The sequence below is a fragment of the Trachypithecus francoisi genome, unplaced genomic scaffold (genome assembly GCF_009764315.1).
Source record: "Trachypithecus francoisi isolate TF-2019V2 unplaced genomic scaffold, Tfra_2.0 Lachesis_group19, whole genome shotgun sequence".
Taxonomy (NCBI): Eukaryota; Metazoa; Chordata; class Mammalia; order Primates; family Cercopithecidae; genus Trachypithecus; species Trachypithecus francoisi.
Genome location: NW_022681464.1, coordinates 43,009,983 through 43,031,053, shown reverse-complemented (window position 1 = coordinate 43,031,053; position 21,071 = coordinate 43,009,983). Strand labels below are relative to the sequence as shown.

Genomic DNA, 21,071 nt, shown 5'->3' with positions numbered 1-21,071 from the left:
ACACATAAGGTCCGCAGATGCTTGCACACAAGCACATTCACTATCCCTTCTGGGCCAGGTCCTCCAAGAAGGCACTTGTGGCTAATGGCATCTGACACTAAAAGCATGTTAACAAGTGGGAAAATTGCTTAACTTCTTTCAGGTTAAAGAAAATTCTAATAACCAGCTTCAAAATGGAAACCAGACAGTTGCCTAGAAGTGCTTCACACAAATTGGAAAATGTCGACTGCCATGAATTATCATCAGTGGGAGCATGGACAGTTGTAGGAAATAACAATTTTTAATCTAATGTTCTGAAGTTTGAGCCTGTATATGATGTCATCAGAGGCAAGGGCAAAAGAAAACTGTACAAAAAATTAGCTAACATGAAAGAGGCTCCGAAAGCAGCACACTGAGTGGAGCAGACAACACATAAAACTCACTCTTCTACTGGTACTTTAGAAAAAAATAAACCAAATATTCATATCAAAACCAACTCTCTCTACTGCATTTTTAAAAAATATGCAGAAACTTTCACCCACTAAGAAAGTACCCATAAACACATATACCTTACTTGCCCAAATAGCTTGAAGCCATCTCAAAATTTCAGAGAGAAGTGTTTATCATTTTCTTATGGACCTGGCTTACCAGCACCATAATAATGAAAGGAAAAAAGAACGTCAAAAATCACTTGGCTGCTTCAGCCATTGGAGACGCAGCTGTGTGATTCTTAATGCATTTACAGTGCCTGCCAGTGCCTCCCCACCCCCAGCTCCCCATCCTTAGTCTTCAATGGTTTTGTTTTGTTTGTTTTGTATCCTACGGGACAGAAAACAACCTGCACTGATTGTGCCAATTGATTGACTCAGCTGGTCCCTTGGAATACGAAGCAGGAACTGAAAAGCACATCTGAAAAGTGTGTGGGCTGGAGGTGAGGGAAGGGGCGCCTCCCCCTCTGGACTGCACACAGAATCTATGAACCAGCTGTGCACAGGCAATGTTCTGTCAGCTGAGTAGCACAAAGTGCCTTTGATTCCACCTGCCCCTGCTTCTTTGTGCAAAAGCCAGGAAAGGGGCTGCTGTGCACCATTCTGAAAAGACGTCTAGAAGCGTGTGCAATTATCCCTCTGCTGACCAACTCCCAACAAGGGGGAGCCCAGGTGCCCAGGGTGCCCTCCTCTCACACCCTGCTGCTGGGCTGGTCTCCAACTTCCAGGGCTTGTCCTGCCCAACTCAAGGCCTTTCCCATGGAAGGGCGTCTGAAGGGAGTGAGTCAGAACTGCGATCTTTGCAGAGAGCGGTGGCTTTCCGCGAGTGCTTTTTGTAGGATATGCTGGTGCTACGGTTTGAATATGGTTTGCTTGTCCCCAAAAAAACTCATGTTGAAATCTGGTCCCTGGTGTGGCAGTGTTGAGAGACGGGGCCCAGTGGGAGGTGTCTGGATCAGGGGAGTAGGTCCCTCATGAATGGGTTGGTGCCATCCTCATGCTCACGAGTGAGTTGTGCTCTGGCAAAACTGGTTTAGTTAGCACAAGAGCTGGTTGTTACAGAGCAATTCCGGGTGAGGTGGTTCATGCCTGTAGCTCCAGTGCTTTGAGGGGCTGAGGTGGGAGGATCACTTGAGTCCAGGAGTTCAAGACCAGCCTCAGCAATATAGTGAGACCCTGTCTCTACAAAAAAATAAAAAAGTTAGCTGGGCTTGGTGGTGCGTGCCTGTAGTCCCAGCTACTTAGGAGGCTGAGTGGGAGGATTTCTTGGGCTGAGGAGGTCAAGGCTGTAGTAGGCTATGATTATACTACTATACTCCAGCCTGGGCAACAGAGTGAGACCCTGTCTCTTAAAAAAAAAAACAACAACAAAGAAAGCAATTCTCCTCCTGTTTGGTCCTCTCTCACTGCACGTGTCCACTTCCTCTTTGACTTAGCACAAGGCCCTCACCAGGGCAGTGCCATGCTTCTCTCCTTCCCAGCTTGCAGAACCTTTTTTCTTTACAAATGACCCAGCCTCGGGTATTCTGTTGTAGCAACATGAAACAGACAAGAACAGCTGCCTTCACTGAGGTAGGAGGCAAGTAAATAAGAGTGAGATTTTGGGCCAGACATGGTGGCTCATGCCTGTAATCCCAACACTTTGGGAGGCTGAGATGGGTGGATCACCTAGAGGTCAGGAATTAGAGACCAGCCTGGCCAACATGGTGAAAAATTCTACTAAAAAGACAACATTAGCCAGGTGTGGTGGCATGTGCCTGTAGCTCCAGCTACCTGGGAGGCTGAGTTGGGAAAATCGCTTGAACCCAGGAGGCGGAGGTTGCAGTGAACTGAGATGATGGCACCACCGCACTCCAGCCTGGGCCAAAGAGCAAGACTCAGTCTCAAAAAAAAAAAAAAAAAAAAAAAGCAAGATTTTAGAGGGCAGGTGAGACATTTTAATAATAATTTTTTCTTAAGTTGCCACAGCTTTGTCAAATATAGACAAAAGCAGCAAATAAAACACTGAGCTTGCATTTAACAAAGTCAGCTGTTTTACTTAGAAAATGGGGGAAGGACAAGAGGTAGGGGGGATACACAACTCTTACGTTTAAAAAAGACCTAAAGGGAGCTACAAGGAGACAGACGTGTTTAAAGAAAATACAGGTTGCTCAGAAAACTTCATAGGTTGCACCTAATGCTGAAGATTCTGGCATAATGTTTTCAATTCCCCAGTTTAAACTGAGCTAAAAAACAATCTTCACGTTCAACTACAAAATTAATCACCAGTGATTGTGCCCAGGAGAGAGGCATAATATAAGAAAAGTATGTGGGGCTAGCACAGTGGCTCACGCCTGTAATCCTAGCATTTTGGGAGGCTGAGGCAGGCAGATTCCTTGAGGTCAGGAGTTTGAGACCAGCCTGGCTAACATGGCGAAAACCCATCTCTACTAACAATACAAAAATTAGCCGGGCATGGTCATGCCAGCCTGTAGCCCCAGCTTTCAGGAGGCTGAGGCTTGAATATTGCTTTAATCTAGAGGTAGAGGCTGCGGTAAGCTGAGATTGTACAACTGCACCTCAGTCTGGGTGACAGAGCAAGACACTGTCTCAAAAACAAAACAAAACAAACAAACAAACAAAAAGTAGGTAGGATAAAGATAATGCTTTTCTAAATATATTTAGACACATACACGAACAAACACACTTTTTTTTTTTTTTTTTAAGAATAGGATGGAAAGAGTTACTTTGGACTTTGATACGTTTCATTTCAGCTCTAGTAATTGGAAACAATTTTTTGCGCCCCAGAGTGACACTATTAGCTAATAAAATAGTACCATCTGTGTTTTTCAGGACATCCTCTCTGGAAGTAGGCTTCAACTGACGTCCTTTCTTTATCTTAATTTTACAGTTATAGCAAAACATATTCTTTCAGAATAACTTGGCCGTTTTCCTACTTAGGGTTGTTTTTCTGCCTGGATCTCCAAAGGGACTTAGAATCAGTTCAAAAATTGAGGCATAAAAAAATATCGAGCCATCAGAGGTCCTTTGGGGACTACAGAGGGGGAGGAACTCACTCCCCACTCGCACAGGATCACCACGACGTTGGACCTGACGTGGTATCAAGCCACTTACAAGGGGTGCAGCACACCCCTGTCTAGGGCTGGGTGTGAGGGTTCAGGGCAGAGCTGCAGTCATGGCAAATGTCCCTGTTCAACTCCAGCTGAGAAAGGCCCAGAAGTCTGCGTGGGGCAGGGTGGCTGAGTCTGACCTGTCTATCCCTCGTGAGTGAAGCGCTCTCTCTTCTACTTTTCTGGGAAGCCCATGGGTTTCCCCCAGGGGCTTAGCACAGACGGCCCTTTGCTCGTCAGAGGAAGCAGGCAGCTATTCTCTCACAGCAACGTCAACAAGCTTGCCCTTTCTGCTCCGTCTTTCTCTGGAGGAGAAAGACCACTCTCTGTTGACAACATGCCATTTTCTGTTCAATTCATCATGTTTACTTCTTTATTGTGATTCATGTCTGAGTTTCTTTTGAATCAAATTATTGCATCTCCCTAGTGAGAGGTGCCATATGACGATCTTGTTAGAACAAAATCAAATAAAAAATCTGCACTGAGCTCTGCTCCATCTCATCCCCACCGCATGGTCTGCTCTTGTTTGGACACACGTCTGTCAGCTGCTTGATCAGTAATGAATCCTTCTGTGTTTAGGCCAATTTTGAGACACCACTGTCTTGAAAACAATAAAGAAGAATTGGTTGAAACCTGTTCAGCAGAGAGAACATCACTACTTCAAAAATATTTTACAACGTACATGACTGGCGTTTCCTGATACACACAGATTGAAGAAGACCAGAAAGGCCGATGTGACGATTCCACAAAGTCACAGCAACTACCAGAGCCATTCTTTAGATTTATCCCCAAAGATGCTTCAGTACTGAAGTAATTCACTGCTTCAACAAGTCTTGAAGCCAAGCATTCCACAGGATTTTTGAATACAGATAGAACACCAGGAACTTTTAAAGAAAACACACATTCCCTTTCTCCTTCACTTTTTTGGGGTACTACCTTTTAAGCAATTGCCTGTATGCCTCATACAAATAATATTTTAAAACTGAGCTGTTCAGACTAAATGCTCTCCATCCAAGTACACAAATGAGACTCGGTCTATTTGAGTCTTTCTTCTCTTTTACTGCTTCTACAATGGCGTCCAAACCTCTCAGTGTGACACAGGAGGTGCTTTTGGCGATGGGAGCCCTGATCCCCCTCATCCCACAGAGCAGTCCTCCTGGGACTCCGGCATATAGCTCTTCTGCCATTTCCCCAGAGAACCCCATTCTCCTGCTTTTGGGTCTACCTGGACTGCTACCCTCTTTCACCTTCTCCTGGTCAACTCCCACTCATCTTCCAGGAGAGAAGTCAGCCTTGCTCTTGGCTGGCTCAGGTGACCCCACGGGCCTTCAGAGTATGCTTGGGCATCTCTCTTAGAGGGTGCAGGGTTTGACTGGACAAACGGCAGTCTTTACCCAGCTGCCTTCTCCTGCCCTGTCAGCCTCCCCATCAGGGACAGGGAGCAGCAGCTCTCCTCTGTATCCCTGGCGCCACGTGCAGCATATATATGATTGGTAAAATTGAACTCTTCCCCAAATCCTACCTTGCCAAAGACACCAATGCAGCAACCCATAACTTGTCAGGAGGATTCTGCAGTCTAGAGTTATCGTATTCCTCAGGACTCTCCAACTTAGATATGGAAATACTATTACAGCAATAATACATGACAGTCTATATTTTTTACAATTTATTTTCTCGGTTTTTAAAGTCTTAATCCATAGAGTCTAGTCTATCTGTTTGTAAGGTTACTTGTTAACGGGAATTTTTGATGATATATGGTACATGGTAAGAAAATTTCCAGCCCTGGGGATGAAGCAAGAGTATAGCCCCGTCCATAACACGTGGCTCACTCTATCCTCAGACTGCCGTGCGCAAGAGATGAGCGATTTCCTGAGACCTCAGTGCAACAAAGTTTCCCTGTAAACAACATGGTATGAACTTCTGCTCTTGGATCTTATTATCCGTTGGTATTTTTTTTCTTCTACTAGCTAACACTTCAAATGAACACTTACTATATGCCAAATATAATTCTAGCACCTACATTAAAATGATTTACTCCTCACAACAACCTTTTGAGATTGATACCGTAATTATTTTATTTATAGATTTGGAAACTGAGGCCCAGAGAGGTTAGATAACTTGCCCAGGTCACACAGCTAAGCAGCAGAGCTGAGTTTGAATGCAGCCAGTGTGGTGCCAGAGCCTGTGTTCCAAACCACAACCTCTCAGTATCTGTTGGGTGGGATGGCCTCTCCGAGTAGCACAGAGACTCCCACTACACCAGTTAGCACTCTTGACTCTGGGCACGTGTTAATGAAAAGGATGCAGACTTTACAGCATGATGGAAAGAGGTCTGTTTTGTTAGAGGTCTTAACACTAAATGAATTTCAAAAAAATAACTGTTTAAGGATTTTCCAGATTCTCATGAGAGTAACACCTCCCTGGGGTTAGAGAAAGTGGAACAAATGAGGACCTGCAGTCTGGGACCTTCCACTTCACCACCAGTTCCCGGAAGCCTGGCGGTGCCTCCATCAAGACCAGAGCATGTCATTCCATGACACACGCTTCTTAGGGGCATCCCCTTCTCCCTGCAGCCATGGCACAGGCACACCTGCCCACCATCACCACTCCTCACTTCCCTGTCATCCGCCCCACTAGACGACAATGTCAGCATCCCTCCAGGAGGGCGGCACGAGGGGCACAGCACTCAATGACGGGGTTATTCCTAACGGAGCTGCTCGTTTCATACTCCTCCCAATAGCTCCTTCCCATTTGTTCCTGATTTTATCTCTAGTATCTGTGTTTTGTTCATTATTTCCTTTCCTTCTTTTTTCTTAAATTAACAATGGCTTTAGGGTTTAAAAGTATTCACTTTTTAGCGGTCCTCTCTGATCACGGAATAGCTAAAATGAGAAAAAGTTTTCTGCAAAGTAGTTTATGAATACAACATTTTATTTTGGCAACTAAATTAGTTGTCGGTCATAATATGGTTAAAATTAGTATACAATATTTCGGTTTATACTTATAAATCATATTTATTCAGAAGATCTGAATAGGAAACATTTTCTACATCTTTCAAATATGCATTGTCTATAGCATGGTATAGGAAGTAGGTATTTTTAAACAGTTCATGAAAAATTGGGCTCAGGTTATTTCATGAATTGTTATTTGAGCCTAAAACTAATCGCTTTGACATTAACATTTTTAATAAACATTTCAGCAATATCTGCAGCATTCAGAATACTGGATAGAACTTAGACGCCATCCCTAATTCATTAGGCTCATATTTTCTCAATAACCTAATTTTGTCTTTCATATTATATTAAGCTTTTGGAAGTCTTACTCTTAATCCGATTAATTCCTAAGCTAGACTTTAAAAGTGCATGAGGTAATATGCAAAGGCAGTCAATTTCACTGAATTTACACACTGAATTGCTAAAGATGAATCTAGGAATTTCAGGGTTGCTAAAATGCAGAACTTCAACCGAAAATATTTTCTGGACGTCAACGAAACTCTGGGGCATGGTCTGGATGGGATTCTTTGGTTTCACAGTCTTCTGAACTGAGGTCATTAGCAATACACCAGGATGCACATGTTAGCAGAGTGAAGTGTGTCTATGTCTGCTTTGGACCAAAGCTTTATTCCTAAAAGAAGTGTAGCACTGGCTCCGCCAACAGTGGTACCATGTGTTGCTTTGACTGCTGTAATGAATCTTTGATGATCAAGCTTGGAAAGAGAGCTAAACTCAAGACATTGCAGTAGCTGGGACATTAAATGAAGTGATGTGAGTGTGCCCACAAGAAGAGAAGAAACAGTTTGAAACTCACAGACTATCCAGGTGGTAGAAACAGATTTCAAAAATCCTCTCATTCCAGACAAGATGTTTCCCAACTCTGAGCTAGTTAGGTGAATATGAGACCAGAACCACATTCTAAGGTTTACAAAAATCACCTGTCTACATATTCCTATTTTTACTTTGAGTCAGCCTGCTACTTTATCTTCATCAATGACTGCGGACTGATTTTAATAACATAAAAAAGCAATCTAACTTTCCTGTCCTGCTTCCTGTGCCCCACACCACCCACTCAAGGGATGGCATGCTTCTTTGAATTAGACTTCTTCGATCAATTAATTCTCTTCAGTTCTTGAATGACCTTCCAACAGAATTAACTAATGACATAGGGTGTGAAAGGGGTAAGCCCTATATTTTATATATTCGGAGAATATCATCGTTCCCAGAAATGTCCCTGACAGCTGCCCACACAAGGGCCCAAGACAGTGGCATGCTCTCTGGGCTGGCTGGACAGTAACAGCTGTCACTGCCATGACAACAGCCAGTCCCTGTACTGCTGTCTGATCTCCACCACATGACATTGTTGGTTGGTCTATAATTGCTTTAAGTGGACAGTTTCTTCCTGAGATAATGACTACAAAATCATTAGGATTTAATATCATAATTACAGGAAAAGTCAAGGAAGGTGATCAAGAATGGGGAGGGAGACAGGAACTAAAACTTAATTCTGACCGAGGGAAGAAGAAAAAAAGAGAAAAAAACAGGATGTGGAGGGGAAGAGACCCTGGTAAATTTGTTTTCATTGTATATTTGTGCAGAATAAGGTAAAAGGCAAAGCATTCTTCCTTTTTCCATGTAATGCATGTGAACTTGGTAGTAAGTTTTACTACCAGACGAAAGTGGATCCACGGATAAAATACAGTCGGCCTGGATAATCCTAGGGTTCTGCATCTGCATATTCAATCAAGTGCGGGTTGAAAAGAATATATATAATATCCTTGGGATGCAAAACCCATGGATCTGGAGGACTGGCTTTGTGGATTCTCAGGTTCCACAGGGCTCACTCCGGGACCTGGACACATGCTGGTGTCCTGGAACCAGCCCCTAGAATACGGAGGGACAACCGTACTTTGTCTCTTTCTGGCATTTCTCAGGGCTGGGGAGTTCCTTTGGCTTTCTGATTGAGTTGGGAGCATAGTATCTGGCATGGAGTCCAAGAAGGAAGGGGAAAGCCCTGGCACAGAGCTGGTGCTCACCTCGTATTCCTCCTTGAAGCCGTAACCCTCGGCACACTTCATCTGTGTGATGTGCTGAAGGAGGTCTGCCACCCGGATGGCGGGGTGGAGCTGCCCGGTCTGATAGGGCACGTCGGCCGGCTCCCGCTTCTTGTAAGTATGGGACTGCACCAGGCTGCTGGTATCGCTGGCCATCGTGTGGGTTTCATCTAGGAAAAGAAGGCCAGGGAGAAAATGAGGCAGAGCCAGGGAGCTAGGTCGGCATCACTGAGAATGCTAAGAAGCTGGCTCCTGGCATCCCCTCACCTAGGGCTGTAAAATTCCCTATGATGGCTCAGCAAAAAAGAAAAGTTATATGTTTAGAAATTTAAATGGGGTTGGCAATACTCATAGGAATGCGCAGAAATCTTTCTTTTACAAAGCAGTCCAAACGATATATTGCTTTCACAAAGCTAATTGAGAAGAGCCCTTTAGCCTTCCAGTGCTAAAGTTTGTTAAAGTTTCAGCCTGAAACTTCATCAAGACCTGGTGCAAAACCAGTCTTGTCTTCTTTGAAACGTTAGTTCAGTAGTTTGTATGATGACATAAATAAACTCTGCACAAATGTTCTATGAGCAAAATAAAAGTGCACAAAATGGTGTGGCTTATAAAGCTAGCAATGGAAATGTGGACTTAATACAGGAAATCAAAGAAGAGTGGAAAAATAAAAGGGAACCTGGTGGGGATAACATTTTGATGAATCACTTTGCATGCTCTAGTATCAGAAAGCTTGACAAAATGTTGTGGACCAACACATCACACATGGAATGTTCTACAAAGGCAAACATGCAGGCCAGCACAGAGCAGCACCAGCTGGCTTCGTCAGAATCTACCAGTAAGACACACACTCCCACTCCCTCCACAACTCTTCCATGGGGCGAATCGGGGAACTTACCATTTATTGGCACTTTTAAGAAGATACATATCAGGAGAAAAAAGGAGGAGAAAAAGGAAACAGGGCATAAGCAATAGTACTGCGTGCATAATTACAGGTCGTTTTTATTTTATGCTTTAACTTTCCAGTTAAGTTTTCTATTCAGAGGTGGTCAGAGGGCGAAGCCTCAATTCTTCCGTCACGTTAGGATGGAAGCATTGAATTTAAGTACTCAATAACAAAAAGGAGGTTAAAATTAGCATCATAATTGCTTTTCATCCCCCATGAACCAAGTAATGTCTAAATAAGTCTTATTTGTATTCAACACAATTTCTCATTTAAATTTCTTGAACAAGTCAACCAAATTGTACTATAAAATTAATGTCAAAATTTGGTCAAATAAGCCTAAAGAGGCTCTATTTTAATGGATGCCTACTAGAAAATTAGGTTAATGAACTGCAGAAATGGTACCTATTAAAAATGTCTTATGCAGGGAAATGCTATTAGATTAAGAATTCCATATTCTACAGGTTAACTCATTATATCGCTGAATCCCTTTAGCAGTTTTATGATTGAGGATGGGTGCTGTCAAAATACAATGCTAAAGTCACTTAAAATGAGAATGTTATATAAAACATATAAAAGATACATTCAAGTTTTAAAAATTACCAGATTGTATATCAACAGGGAATTCAGCTATAGTTATTCATATGTTATTTATTTTTTACTGAGAAGTACAGCTCTGAAGAAAATTTAGTCCAAGGGTGCTTGATTAGCAGGGCCTGGGTTTGAAACCTCACTTCTATCTGCATCGCAAAGCACCTGGGGATGCATGGTATGAAAGGTGGTACACAAGTGTGTAGCTATGTTGCTGTTGCTGAAATGGCACCTGGATCACTACAGCGTGGCTAAAGACACAAAGACAAAATAAAAAAGGGTGGTAAGTTGATTTTATGATTTTTGTTTCATTTGGATTTGCTTTGAAATTTAGCAATTCATATGTTCCCATTTTAATAGTCACAAATAAACCTGGAAATTTTCACATCAGATTTGCTTGCTGGCAACTGCCAAGCTTTATAAACTGGGATACAGGAACCCTGCTGAAGTACTGAATCTCTTGAGCTTTGAGCTACTCCAGCAGCAAGTTCTGTTCTTTATACTAAAATAAATGGAACATTAATTAGTTTCCCCTCTGTGCCTCTCTCGTTCTCTCAGTTTTGTATCTTATGGGATGAACATAATTAACATGCCCTCCATGGTGGGTTGACCTTCTAAACTTCCCATAAATGACTTGGGTCCTTCACGTGGACACGCCAGCATCCTAGCAATGCTCTGACCCCAGGGCTACGTATTCTTGGAAGTTTTAGATCCACAGAGCTACAACCACTGTCACTGTTGTATGTAATGATCCTGTGCTGCGTTATGCCATCTTGGCCTCATTATTAGTGTGGAACTCATCTTCAAGCATTTAAACACTACCAAGTCCCTGAAAGAAGAGCCCTATTATCTAGCACATGCATATGGAAGAGGGAATAGAAGGCTTCTTGTGTGCTGCTATGAAATTGGGTCACTTATACTACTAGACATTCTTGATTCCACTAAAATTAGTGATTAATTCGTTTTCTCTAACTTAAAAAAGAATTATTACTGATAACATATATTATTGGTCATTAATTTCCTTTATGTGTTTAAAAATTACCCATGAACAATTTTTTTGTTCTATTTTTTTTTTTAGAGGCAGGGTCTTTCTCCATCATCCAGGTTGGAGGGCAGTGGCTCTATCATAGCTTACTGCAGCCCCAAACTCCTGGGCTCCAGCAATCCTCCTGCCTCAGCCTCTTGAGTTGCTGGGAATACAGATGCATTCCACCATGCTGGCTAACTTTTTAAGATTATTATTTTTTGAAGAGATGGGGGTCTCCCTATGTTGTCGAGGCTGGCCTTGAACTCCTGGCATCAAGTGATCTTCCCGCGTTGGCCTCCCAAAGTGCTGGGATTATATGCTTGCACCATAGTGTCCAGCCTCAACATTTTTTTTTAATTAAAAATAATGCAGAAGAGCACATTAGAAATAAAGCTTCTCACTAATAGTACTGATGGTTTTCTAAGAACTGAAAATTAATTCTACCTATATTCTTTATGAATTATCTTGAATTTTTAACAAACTAGCTGGAAAACCTTACGTTGAAATGGATGCAATATTTTTGAGGTAGGGTAGGTTGTATCTGTCTGTCTGTCTGTCTATCCAACCATCCATCCATCCAGCTATCCATCCATCTATTTAATCATCTATATTTTTACAAGCAAATGAAGTAAAGATATACTCCAGCTCTAAACATTAGTAATGGGCACCTTAGCATGAGAAAGGTGAAGCTGAAGGTGCTAGAGAATTTAATTGTGCCGAGCTCTGACTCACAGCAAAACATTTCTTCTTGTCTTTGCGTAAATTATAACTGCTACTATCCCCCAAAACTGCCAGAGTAGATATATATCTTATATTCTTCCCTGGTTTCAAGTGCTAACCTCACCAATCCTTATTACTCAATACGTAGATTCACATTTGCACCAAGTAACATGTAAAGAATGCAGTTCCCACGTACCGCCATTTGGTATCTATATAAGCTATGCATGATAACAGTTATTGGTCTATCTGGGTGACTTATTTTTTACAATGCGCATCATTTTTGCTACTTGAATTGTCTGTCTAAGTGATTCCCTTTCAGTAAAGAAACCTAATCAACTTTAAAAGATGTAATTAATGTTCATAATAACAAAGCAGCGACTCTAAAGAATGATATTTGTTTAATAAGCTTATCTTAATCCTGCTGTGAAATCTGAACATTTTCTTCCTTCTGACAATGCACATCTTAGTCCTCCCCACTCACAGCTCCCCCAAGGTCAGAAAATCTACTAGAGGAACCTCAGAATGAATGCCACAGCACATAAAGAAATCACAAATCTTCCCCTATCAAAAGATTCTGCAAATGTCATCTGCATGTAGATTACATTGTTCTGGTGCCTAAGATTAGCCTGTGCCCCTCACTTATGAAAGAAATAAAATGCAGTTTTCTTTCCCTTTTAATTGGTATTAAAAGTGTGTGAGGGGGGAGGGTTTAGTGGGCTTTGTTAGCCCTCAGAATGATGCCAAATTTAAAAACTGTTTTATATCCATTCTTAAACTTCTTAATTCATTTTTTCCATAGGCAACAAACTTACTTAAGCCCACAGAACACCATTAGGAAAATAAAAATTACCTTCTATACAAAAATCGTAACAACTTAGAGAAAAGAGAAGCAGAGGGGGAAAAAATTATGTTGCAAAGATATAAACCCTTGTCAAGTGAATTAGGAAGGAGAAGTCGAACAATTGAGGATGGAAGTCTTGCTACAATGAATTGTTATATACCTTGAAGTCGTTTTTGTTGTGCTCCTTTTCGGAAAGGTTAGTAGTAGAAAGAGAACACAGCCGTGATACACTCGGGTTATTTATGCGTCTCAAATGCAACAGCAGCTCATGCTTGTTTGGTTATCACAGCCAGGTAATGCCATTTTTCTCCTCACCCTTCTTATATTGGACAAACGGGATTTTTTTCTGTAACCCCCTGCTGGGAATATTTCATACTTTAAATGCATTCTGCCCCACCGGGCTAACATCTTAGTTCATTCCTAGTGGCATCTGACACATAATAAACCGTATGATTATAAGTGCCATCTTGTCATTTGCTGTTCAGATCATCAGCTCCTTAGAAATTCCACTGTGTGACAGACACTTCGGAAGCTGGTAGGGGGGCGGGTACCCTGAGTGGCACCGAGGATGAGTAGGGGGCCAAAATTCCATTGTGATCATCTTTCTGCATAACATTTGGCATAATTAGAAAAATGCTATTTTTAAAATTGAAGTTTTTAGTGCTTAGCAATAAGTGAAAATAATGAGAAGCTATTTTCACTTTTATGACTATCACACTAGACAGAATTCAGCTCTTGGAAAGTACACAGCTGAGTGGTGACACCTTGTTTTTTTCCCCTGGGATCAGACCTAACTTTAAATTCTGAACACAGAAAGGGAGAATACTGGAGCTGAGAGTGTTCATTTGAAGCTGTTGGTATCATCCCCAAAATACATGCAGCAAACCCCTCTTATTAATGGTGACTGTTTAGAGAAGTCTTTTCTTCCTTTAACTCCATGACCCAGGCCACCCACCTCCCCCATGTAGTGCTTATAGTCACTGCATTATACAAAATTAAAACTCCAATCTCCTACAGAGTGGTCACTGACTTTCTAAATTACTCCTGCAATAAACTGTGGTAAAGGGAAATGTTCTCACCTAAAATTGCAGTTGGCACAAATGGGTCTGTCATACACCGTAAGCAGGTCAATGCAGAGAAAGTAAAAAGAGAAAGAACAGTAAATGATTGATGAATGCCCACCCCTATTTTCCGCATAGAAAGCTGTAGAAAAGCATTGGGTTACAATATCTCAAACACAGTAAGCCCCTCAAGCACCAGGGATAGCAGAGAGAGGGCGGAGTGATTCTGACTGCTGAGGAGAGAGCAGAGAGGAGACAATGGAAAAATCTGTTACCTGGGTAATAGGAATTAGGAACCGATGTGCTCAGTGTATTTGTTTTCATTGTGAAGGACGATGGTGAAGACACAGCTGTAAATAAAAGAGAGGCTGGTCAGGGGCAGCAGACAGGTAGCACACTCTGAACACACAATGCTCTGAGACCACCCATGGTGACTCCATGCTAGCTAGGGTGACTCCGGGACTCACTGATGTCTATGTGGGAAATATCATCATTCCCAGATGTGTCCTTTAGAAGACAAGCAACCTTTTGTCACTTAAAGACTTTTCTTACCCCACAAATAAAGAGAAAGCCCACAACCACAGCCACCATTTTGGACAGAGAAATTCATCAGACTTCTGTTTTGACTTCTGCCCTTTGCTCATAGAAACCTGCTCTCAGGCCAAGCTGAATTTTACAAGTAAAAGTAGAAGAATGTGTCTACAGATGGCTTTTGGAGACTATTCCCAATGCCAATGTTCCCGTAGTTTGCTAAATCCTCTCCTTGCTCATATTTGGATATGCAGAGAACACTCCACAATGCTTTCTGAAAAATAAAGGTGGTGCTCCAAGCGTGTTCCTTAGTCTTTTAAATCCTTACAAAAATGCTTTTCTTTAAAACATTCCTCTGAAACATTCAAGACTGAATTATTGCACCTTGTCTTCCTCCCTTTTATCAAGCAGGACAGTCAATCCCATCCAATTAATCTGATTTCATTAAAAATGGTATTTCCTATTTTTAAGAGACATTTAAAAACTCTCCTCATGGCTGACAGAGCCTCGGTAGAATAAATGTTTTTTTAAGTAAAAAAAAAAAAATCCTCTTCAAATGTATTAATTGATTAGTGTTTTTAAAACAGTTGAATTTTATTAAAGTATGAAGACTTGAAAGTTGCTCAAGGTGGTTAAACTTAAGTCTAAATCTTAACTCCTCTGATGTAGTTACATGATCTATTTGATGCTGAGTTCCTGATCAGGACACTAAAACACAATTATACCATTATATTTATGGAAAGCATGACCAAATCCCTGTGCATACTGGGTAATTATTCTGATGACATATTAATATATTTTAACTCTCCAGGAGCAGTCCATTTAGGACAGTGCATTTACCTGTGTTTATATTTTTAAAGTGTAGAATCAGTACATGACAGAATAAGGATCAGAACTCAGGCTGCCTGCCATTTTACAGGTATTTTTATAAAATAGAAATGTATCATACTTATAATGCATGTTTATGGTAAGAAGCCTGGAAAAAGGGCACAACGGATGAAAATAAGAATGAAAAAAATGAGTATCAATAAAATATGCCAGGGTCAGTGAGAATAAAGCCTTTTTATTACCTGCAGACATTTTTATGTGGTTGGTAAAGATGTGCACAGCAGATATAAAATAACTGTGTTTATTTTCACCTTCCAGTTAAAATCTTTTAAAAATGCTTTCATCTTCTAGCATAAAAATCAAACCCATTCCCACTGTCTGTATCTATTCTCCCCTTTTTACAGCATATTAAAGCAGATAGTGCAACTCATACTTGCTTTGCTGGAGAGATTAATCCCCACTCTCAAAACTGTGGTCATGCTTATTTTTAAATTCTCCTATTTCATTTTTCCCCTTGTCTCATTTCTAAAAACTGCTCACTTCACAACTTCCAGCACTTTCTCCCAACCCCGAAAGATCTCATGATACCCACACTTGTCATAGGTGTGGTGCTGGCAGCCTGGTGGTCTAAGGAACATCTTTCCTGAAGTTTTCCTCCCCAGAAACTGCTGTCTTATTTCAAAGACATTAAGAGAGTATTACGATATCTACCTGTAGGGTTGCTCCCGACAGGTAAGAACTGATGAGATCTTATTGCTTAGAGTGGGAGGAAAATGGAAAGTCTACTGCTGTGTTCCTTCTGTTGGCTTTATTGAAGGGAGGCAAAAAAATAACGTCTAATAGCCAACCAGCTGTGGAAGCTCCATTGGCCTCTGGAGCAGTCCTCTGTACATGAACATTTTTGGATTTCCACACACACATTCACTTTCAAAAACGTAACTGCCAAATTAAACTTCCTGTCCAGAAATGAATATTCTCTGCTGTTCAAACTTCAAACACCTAGAACAACTAAAGAAGATTCTTGCTTTTGGGGTGAGTGATTCCAAGTAAATTGATTCTTGAGGAATTTTACCATGAAATAGAAGATTTGGAACATTAATGAGTTATACTGGAAAAAGAGAACGTATCTGTGTGGTCCCTTTCAAGGAATACCTGCTACTACAAACATTCTAATCCTGTGTGTGGTCAAAAGGGCTTCTCCAATTCCAGCCCACAACAAATGCATCATAGGTTGCTTTCTTATGGCAGTTGAATAAATTATACATATGTATTTTTAAATGAAAAGCGTAATATCTGCTACACAAAAGCAGAGAGAATTCTATGAAAAAATGAGAAGGAGCTTGGGTACACTGAGACCCCACAGCTTCTACTGCCTGCACTGAAAATGACAGGAAAGAGTAGAGAAAGAAGGCCAAGGATGAAAGCAACAGTGCTGCCCTGCCCACTGGTGCCAAAGCAGCACCTGTGCGTGCTCCACTGGGTCATGTGTGCGTGTAGTACAAACTGATGTAGGAGGATAAAGTGGGACAACTGCAGCCACTACAAGCAGAAAAATATGAGGCTGAATTCGGAGACTGAATTAGCAGTGTGTAGGAGAAACACAAAGCTCAGGGACAGGCATGTGCGTTGACCACACTGTGATCTGGAAGAGGAGTGGAGGGGAGCTGCAGTGCCACACTGACCACAGTGGGTATCAGGACATGAGCCTACACTGTCCAAACTGCTTCCAGTCGCCCCATCCCAGATGCCACTTCTGTGCTCCTCACAGCCACAAGGCCCACCAGCCTTTATGAATATTATGACCATTTTTTGGTAACAGGAATAGCTACACTTTAATTCCATCCCCATGCTGACCAGAATCCTGGTTATGCAGCTCAGGCCTGAGGCACAGATTTCACACAGTAAAGAAACTCCCCGACCTTGAGCTCGCCAAAGTGTGCCCTAAACCACAGAGTGAGAAACCTCCCTCTGGTCTCCAAGAAGATTACCAGGGACAAAGCAACTACTCCTTTTGTGCTTGATATAATCAATCTAATTGCTAGTTTCCTAAAATAATGCCTTCTACCTGGATCACAGGTACGGGAAGGCAGTAGCTGAGGCCGGTTTACACACCTGGTGTGAAGTATAAGACTTGTGAAGCTGAAATACAGTTTAATTAATTAATTGCCACTCACAGCCCTATAATAAAGGCAGAACCTGTCAGCCAAACAAATAAACAATTAACTTGCTACTGCCATTTGATGAACTGTTTTTATAACAGGCTTCCCGTGTGTAATTCCACAGCTGGAGAGTTTACACATGGGATCTAAACAACAAGAAGGATGATGAGAAGCAGGTGCCTTCTTCCACAAAAGAAGGAAAGCCTCATGTCACTGCTCTCTAAATCTTGACAGAAACTTCACTGTAGTTTTCTGGACTCTCTGATCTGGTCCTACCACCTTCAGAACATCTCTGTGAGGCAACCGTGGCACAAAGGATCACTGAAAATGATTGGAGAAACCAATATGGCATAAAAATTCTTCAAGAAGCTTTTTTTTTTTTGAAATCCCTTAGTACCACCTGGAATCTTGGAAAACCAAGGAGATGTATTAAAAGCCAAGAAGCATATGCACTTACATCTCCCATTCAGATTGTGCGTGTCCATGAATGAGAACGCCTCGTCGCAGTTTGTGCCCTGCTCGGCATAGCTCTTGTCCATTGAATTCACCATCACAGTCATCTCCTGTCGGGTGCTGCTCATGGTCTCTTTCCGCTTCTTGGCCAGTTTCCTTAGGATAAAGAATTCAATTATGTAGGCATGCATTTGAATGGGGTACGGAGCTTTGGCATGTATACCGACAGATGTTGAGGAATAACATCTACTGAATTACTCCTATTCATTCAGAGACGGATGTATGGTGCCTTATTTGTGGCAAGCGCTCTGCCAGGCTGCAGACACAGAGACGAAAAACAGGTACTGTCTATCCTCACAAAACAAAACAAAACACAAAACCCCAAACAACCAGAAAGATAAAACACCACAGCCTAAAACGTTGTTTCTCCTATTATAAGCTAGATTAAAATGACCAGTGATTCGAGTACAACACAATCATAATCTGCTAATTGTTACACTCCCAGAGTTATTAAGTTTTTATGAAATCATTGTCAACATCACCATATACAGTGTCAAAGAGAAGACTCCCCTGAGTACATATTTTCCAAGCAAACATGAAATAACAGATGAATCTAAAAGGCACATTGTTAAAACTAAAGAACAGAACTAGGGTGAGGAGTCAAGAATGTACAATTGGAGTATGTGCATACAGGGAGCAGAACCTGACACAGAGCCTACAAAGCTCAGAGAGCTCAGGCCGCAGGAGGATCGAAGGGAAGGTACTGAATTCTCAAAAGGCTATTACCCTCTCCCAAATCCCAAATGAACCCAGATTAGTTCCCATCAAGCTTTGTCAACCCCCACAGAGCAGAAGGTTAAAAAATGTCGTGTTGCTGGGTTCCCTGGAAAGTTCAGCAGGAGTAAGACTTCATTGTTCCCTCTTTCAGTGGAAGAGAATGAAAAAAAGGCAGAGATTTCTAATTCTTTTGGAGATACAGGTTAATCCTGGCCTCTGCATCCTGCTCACTGACCACCAAAAACTCAACATCTAAAATTACTGACACCTGTACAAAAGCCAGAAGCCCTTAAGGGAAACTAACATAAAAAAACAGATAACACAAATTTTTATAGATTTTGCTACCAGACATTGTTTTATGTACCCAAGACAGACAAGATTAGAATTAGAGATGCTTAAGGAGAAGGTATATAGTGAGAATGTTTAAGAACACCCACAGCACCATAATACCAAAAATACTATGCTCTAAAATATTCTAATTGTGCCCAAGCACCTAACAGCATCTACGAAAGAAAACTGCACCTCCTTCTAGTAAATCATCTTGACACTGACTGACCTAGGATACAGAATTTAAAATGAGCCACATAATCAAAATCACACCCATATTAGGTGATTGCTAATGCAATGTAAGGCACTGACGACATAAGACCATACGGATAATCTTTATTATCATTTCTAAATGACACATAATCCAAATGCTTTCTTGCCTGTAATTACAATAATATTTTAATTTCATACTTTGAAGGCAGAAGGGTTTCGTTAATAAGTTGTCTTTTTATTGCTAAAAGTTGTTGGAAAAAAGATACATTTTTAAACAGAAAAAATGAAAATCACATATAACATCTCTGACAGTGTTAAAGTTACAAAGATTTTGAAAGGTGAGCCAGCGTGACTCCTGTGGGCACTGACACCCCCCTCTCTTGCCTCGTGGGGATCATGATCATCCCTTCTGGAGCCTCTCTCCTCCAAGCTAGCCGTGCTAGTTGAGCCTGGATGTTCTCAACACATGTTCTGGACAGAAGCAGCACCGGGCTCCAACTCCATAGCCGCACTTACAATAATACATTTTCTCTTCACTTCTGAATCTGCCAGATCACTGGAAAAACATTCTCAGGCCAGGTCTCCTCAGGAACATCAAGTGGAGGACTGAGAGCATTAGCTCCATAATTCAGGCAAAATGCCTTCTTTTTGCTTGAATTTCTTTGAATTGCTTTGGACTGATTTATGCCAGTAATTGCCTCAATATTCTTTTTTGTTCTGCCTATAAAAAGAAGCATTGTGAACTTTACCAGGTTTTCCTCTTTGCCTTTTCTTGCTTGAATTCCTCTAATCCTAAAGGTTAGGAAATGACAGGTATTGTGCTTCTTGTGTGGGTGGCTGGGAGGGATATATGTGCCAGTAAAAGCTATGCTGGTACTGGGAAAAATCTTTCTCCCTTCTAATCCTCCACATGCATAAACTAATTTCAGTGACGTCACACTAATCACTTCACTGCTGATCTTTAAGCACAAAAGAAGCCCGTAAAGACTGTGAGAGCATGCTCAAATCAAACAAAGGTCCAGGCAGACACAGCAGCTTTAAGTTCATACCTACAGAACATACTACATGTCTGTGAACCACCTTCTAAACCCAGTTCTCAATGTCTTCTGCAAGCCTTCATGCATTAACCCTACACATTAGACACCTTTTTACTTTCAGAAGATGTCACAAACACGAATGTCTCCCTGGGACCAGGCAAGTAATGTAAGTGGAGGAAGCCCGTGTAAGACAGTAAGGGGTTGTGGAGAGCTGGAGGGGAACAGAAACTCAGCTGCTGCACACTGATGCCCCAAGGAGGTCCAAGTCATTTCAAGTTTCAGGAGAAACTAGACCAGACTTTATATCAACTCTTAATTTTCACGTGTTGTCAAATAATTCAAATTTAAAAATAAATCACTACTTAGCCCAAATAAAGCATGTTTGTGGGCAGTTTTGTTTTTCACCAATAACAGCACTTTGGAAATGCCACTGTATTGGAATTGAAGGAAGTTATAACTTACAATATAATTATCACCAAATTGCTTAATTTTTAATTTAAATTTTTAAATTTTTGTTGAGACAGTCTCATTTTGTCATCCCAGGCTGGAACGCAGTGGCACAATCTTGACTAGATTGTAGTCTCCACCTCCCAAGTTCAAGTAATTCTCATGCCTCAGCCTAACAAGTAGTTGGGACTATAGGTGTGAGCCACCACACTCAGCTAATTTTTCTTTTTTTTTTTTTTTTTTTTTTTTTGTATTTTTAGTAGAGGCGGGGTTTCGCCATGTTGGCCAGGCTGGTCTCAAACTCCCGACCTCAGTGCTTGACTCTTGCCTCGGCCTCCCAAAGTGCTGGGATTATAGGTGTGAGCTACCGTGCCTGGCCACCAAATTGTTTTCAAATATGCGTCATCTGCCACCCCAAATTCAATATGCTTTGAAAAAGTTTACTAGTGCCTAGCCAATGCTTTACACAAAGCTGTTGACACAGGGACAGAAAGT

At 41.5% G+C, this 21,071-nt stretch overlaps 1 protein-coding gene across 12 annotated transcripts in view; it reads right to left on the bottom strand.

Moving 5' to 3' along the window:
* The window catches only part of PTPRM (protein tyrosine phosphatase receptor type M), an 864,300-nt gene that overhangs the window by 159,300 nt on the left and 683,929 nt on the right, over positions 1-21,071 (bottom strand). For 6 of the 12 annotated variants that reach the window (XM_033178310.1, XM_033178302.1, XM_033178305.1 and 3 more), the window contains 5 exons: positions 17,780-17,931; positions 14,080-14,154; positions 13,823-13,849; positions 9,520-9,531; positions 8,607-8,794 (listed from right to left, as the gene is read on the bottom strand). In XM_033178310.1, the coding sequence (XP_033034201.1) occupies positions 8,607-8,794; positions 9,520-9,531; positions 13,823-13,849; positions 14,080-14,154; positions 17,780-17,931 (454 nt within the window). The remainder of the gene's footprint in view (positions 1-8,606; positions 8,795-9,519; positions 9,532-13,822; positions 13,850-14,079; positions 14,155-17,779; positions 17,932-21,071) is intronic. The other 6 variants (XM_033178304.1, XM_033178309.1, XM_033178308.1 and 3 more) reach the window with 2 other exon arrangements.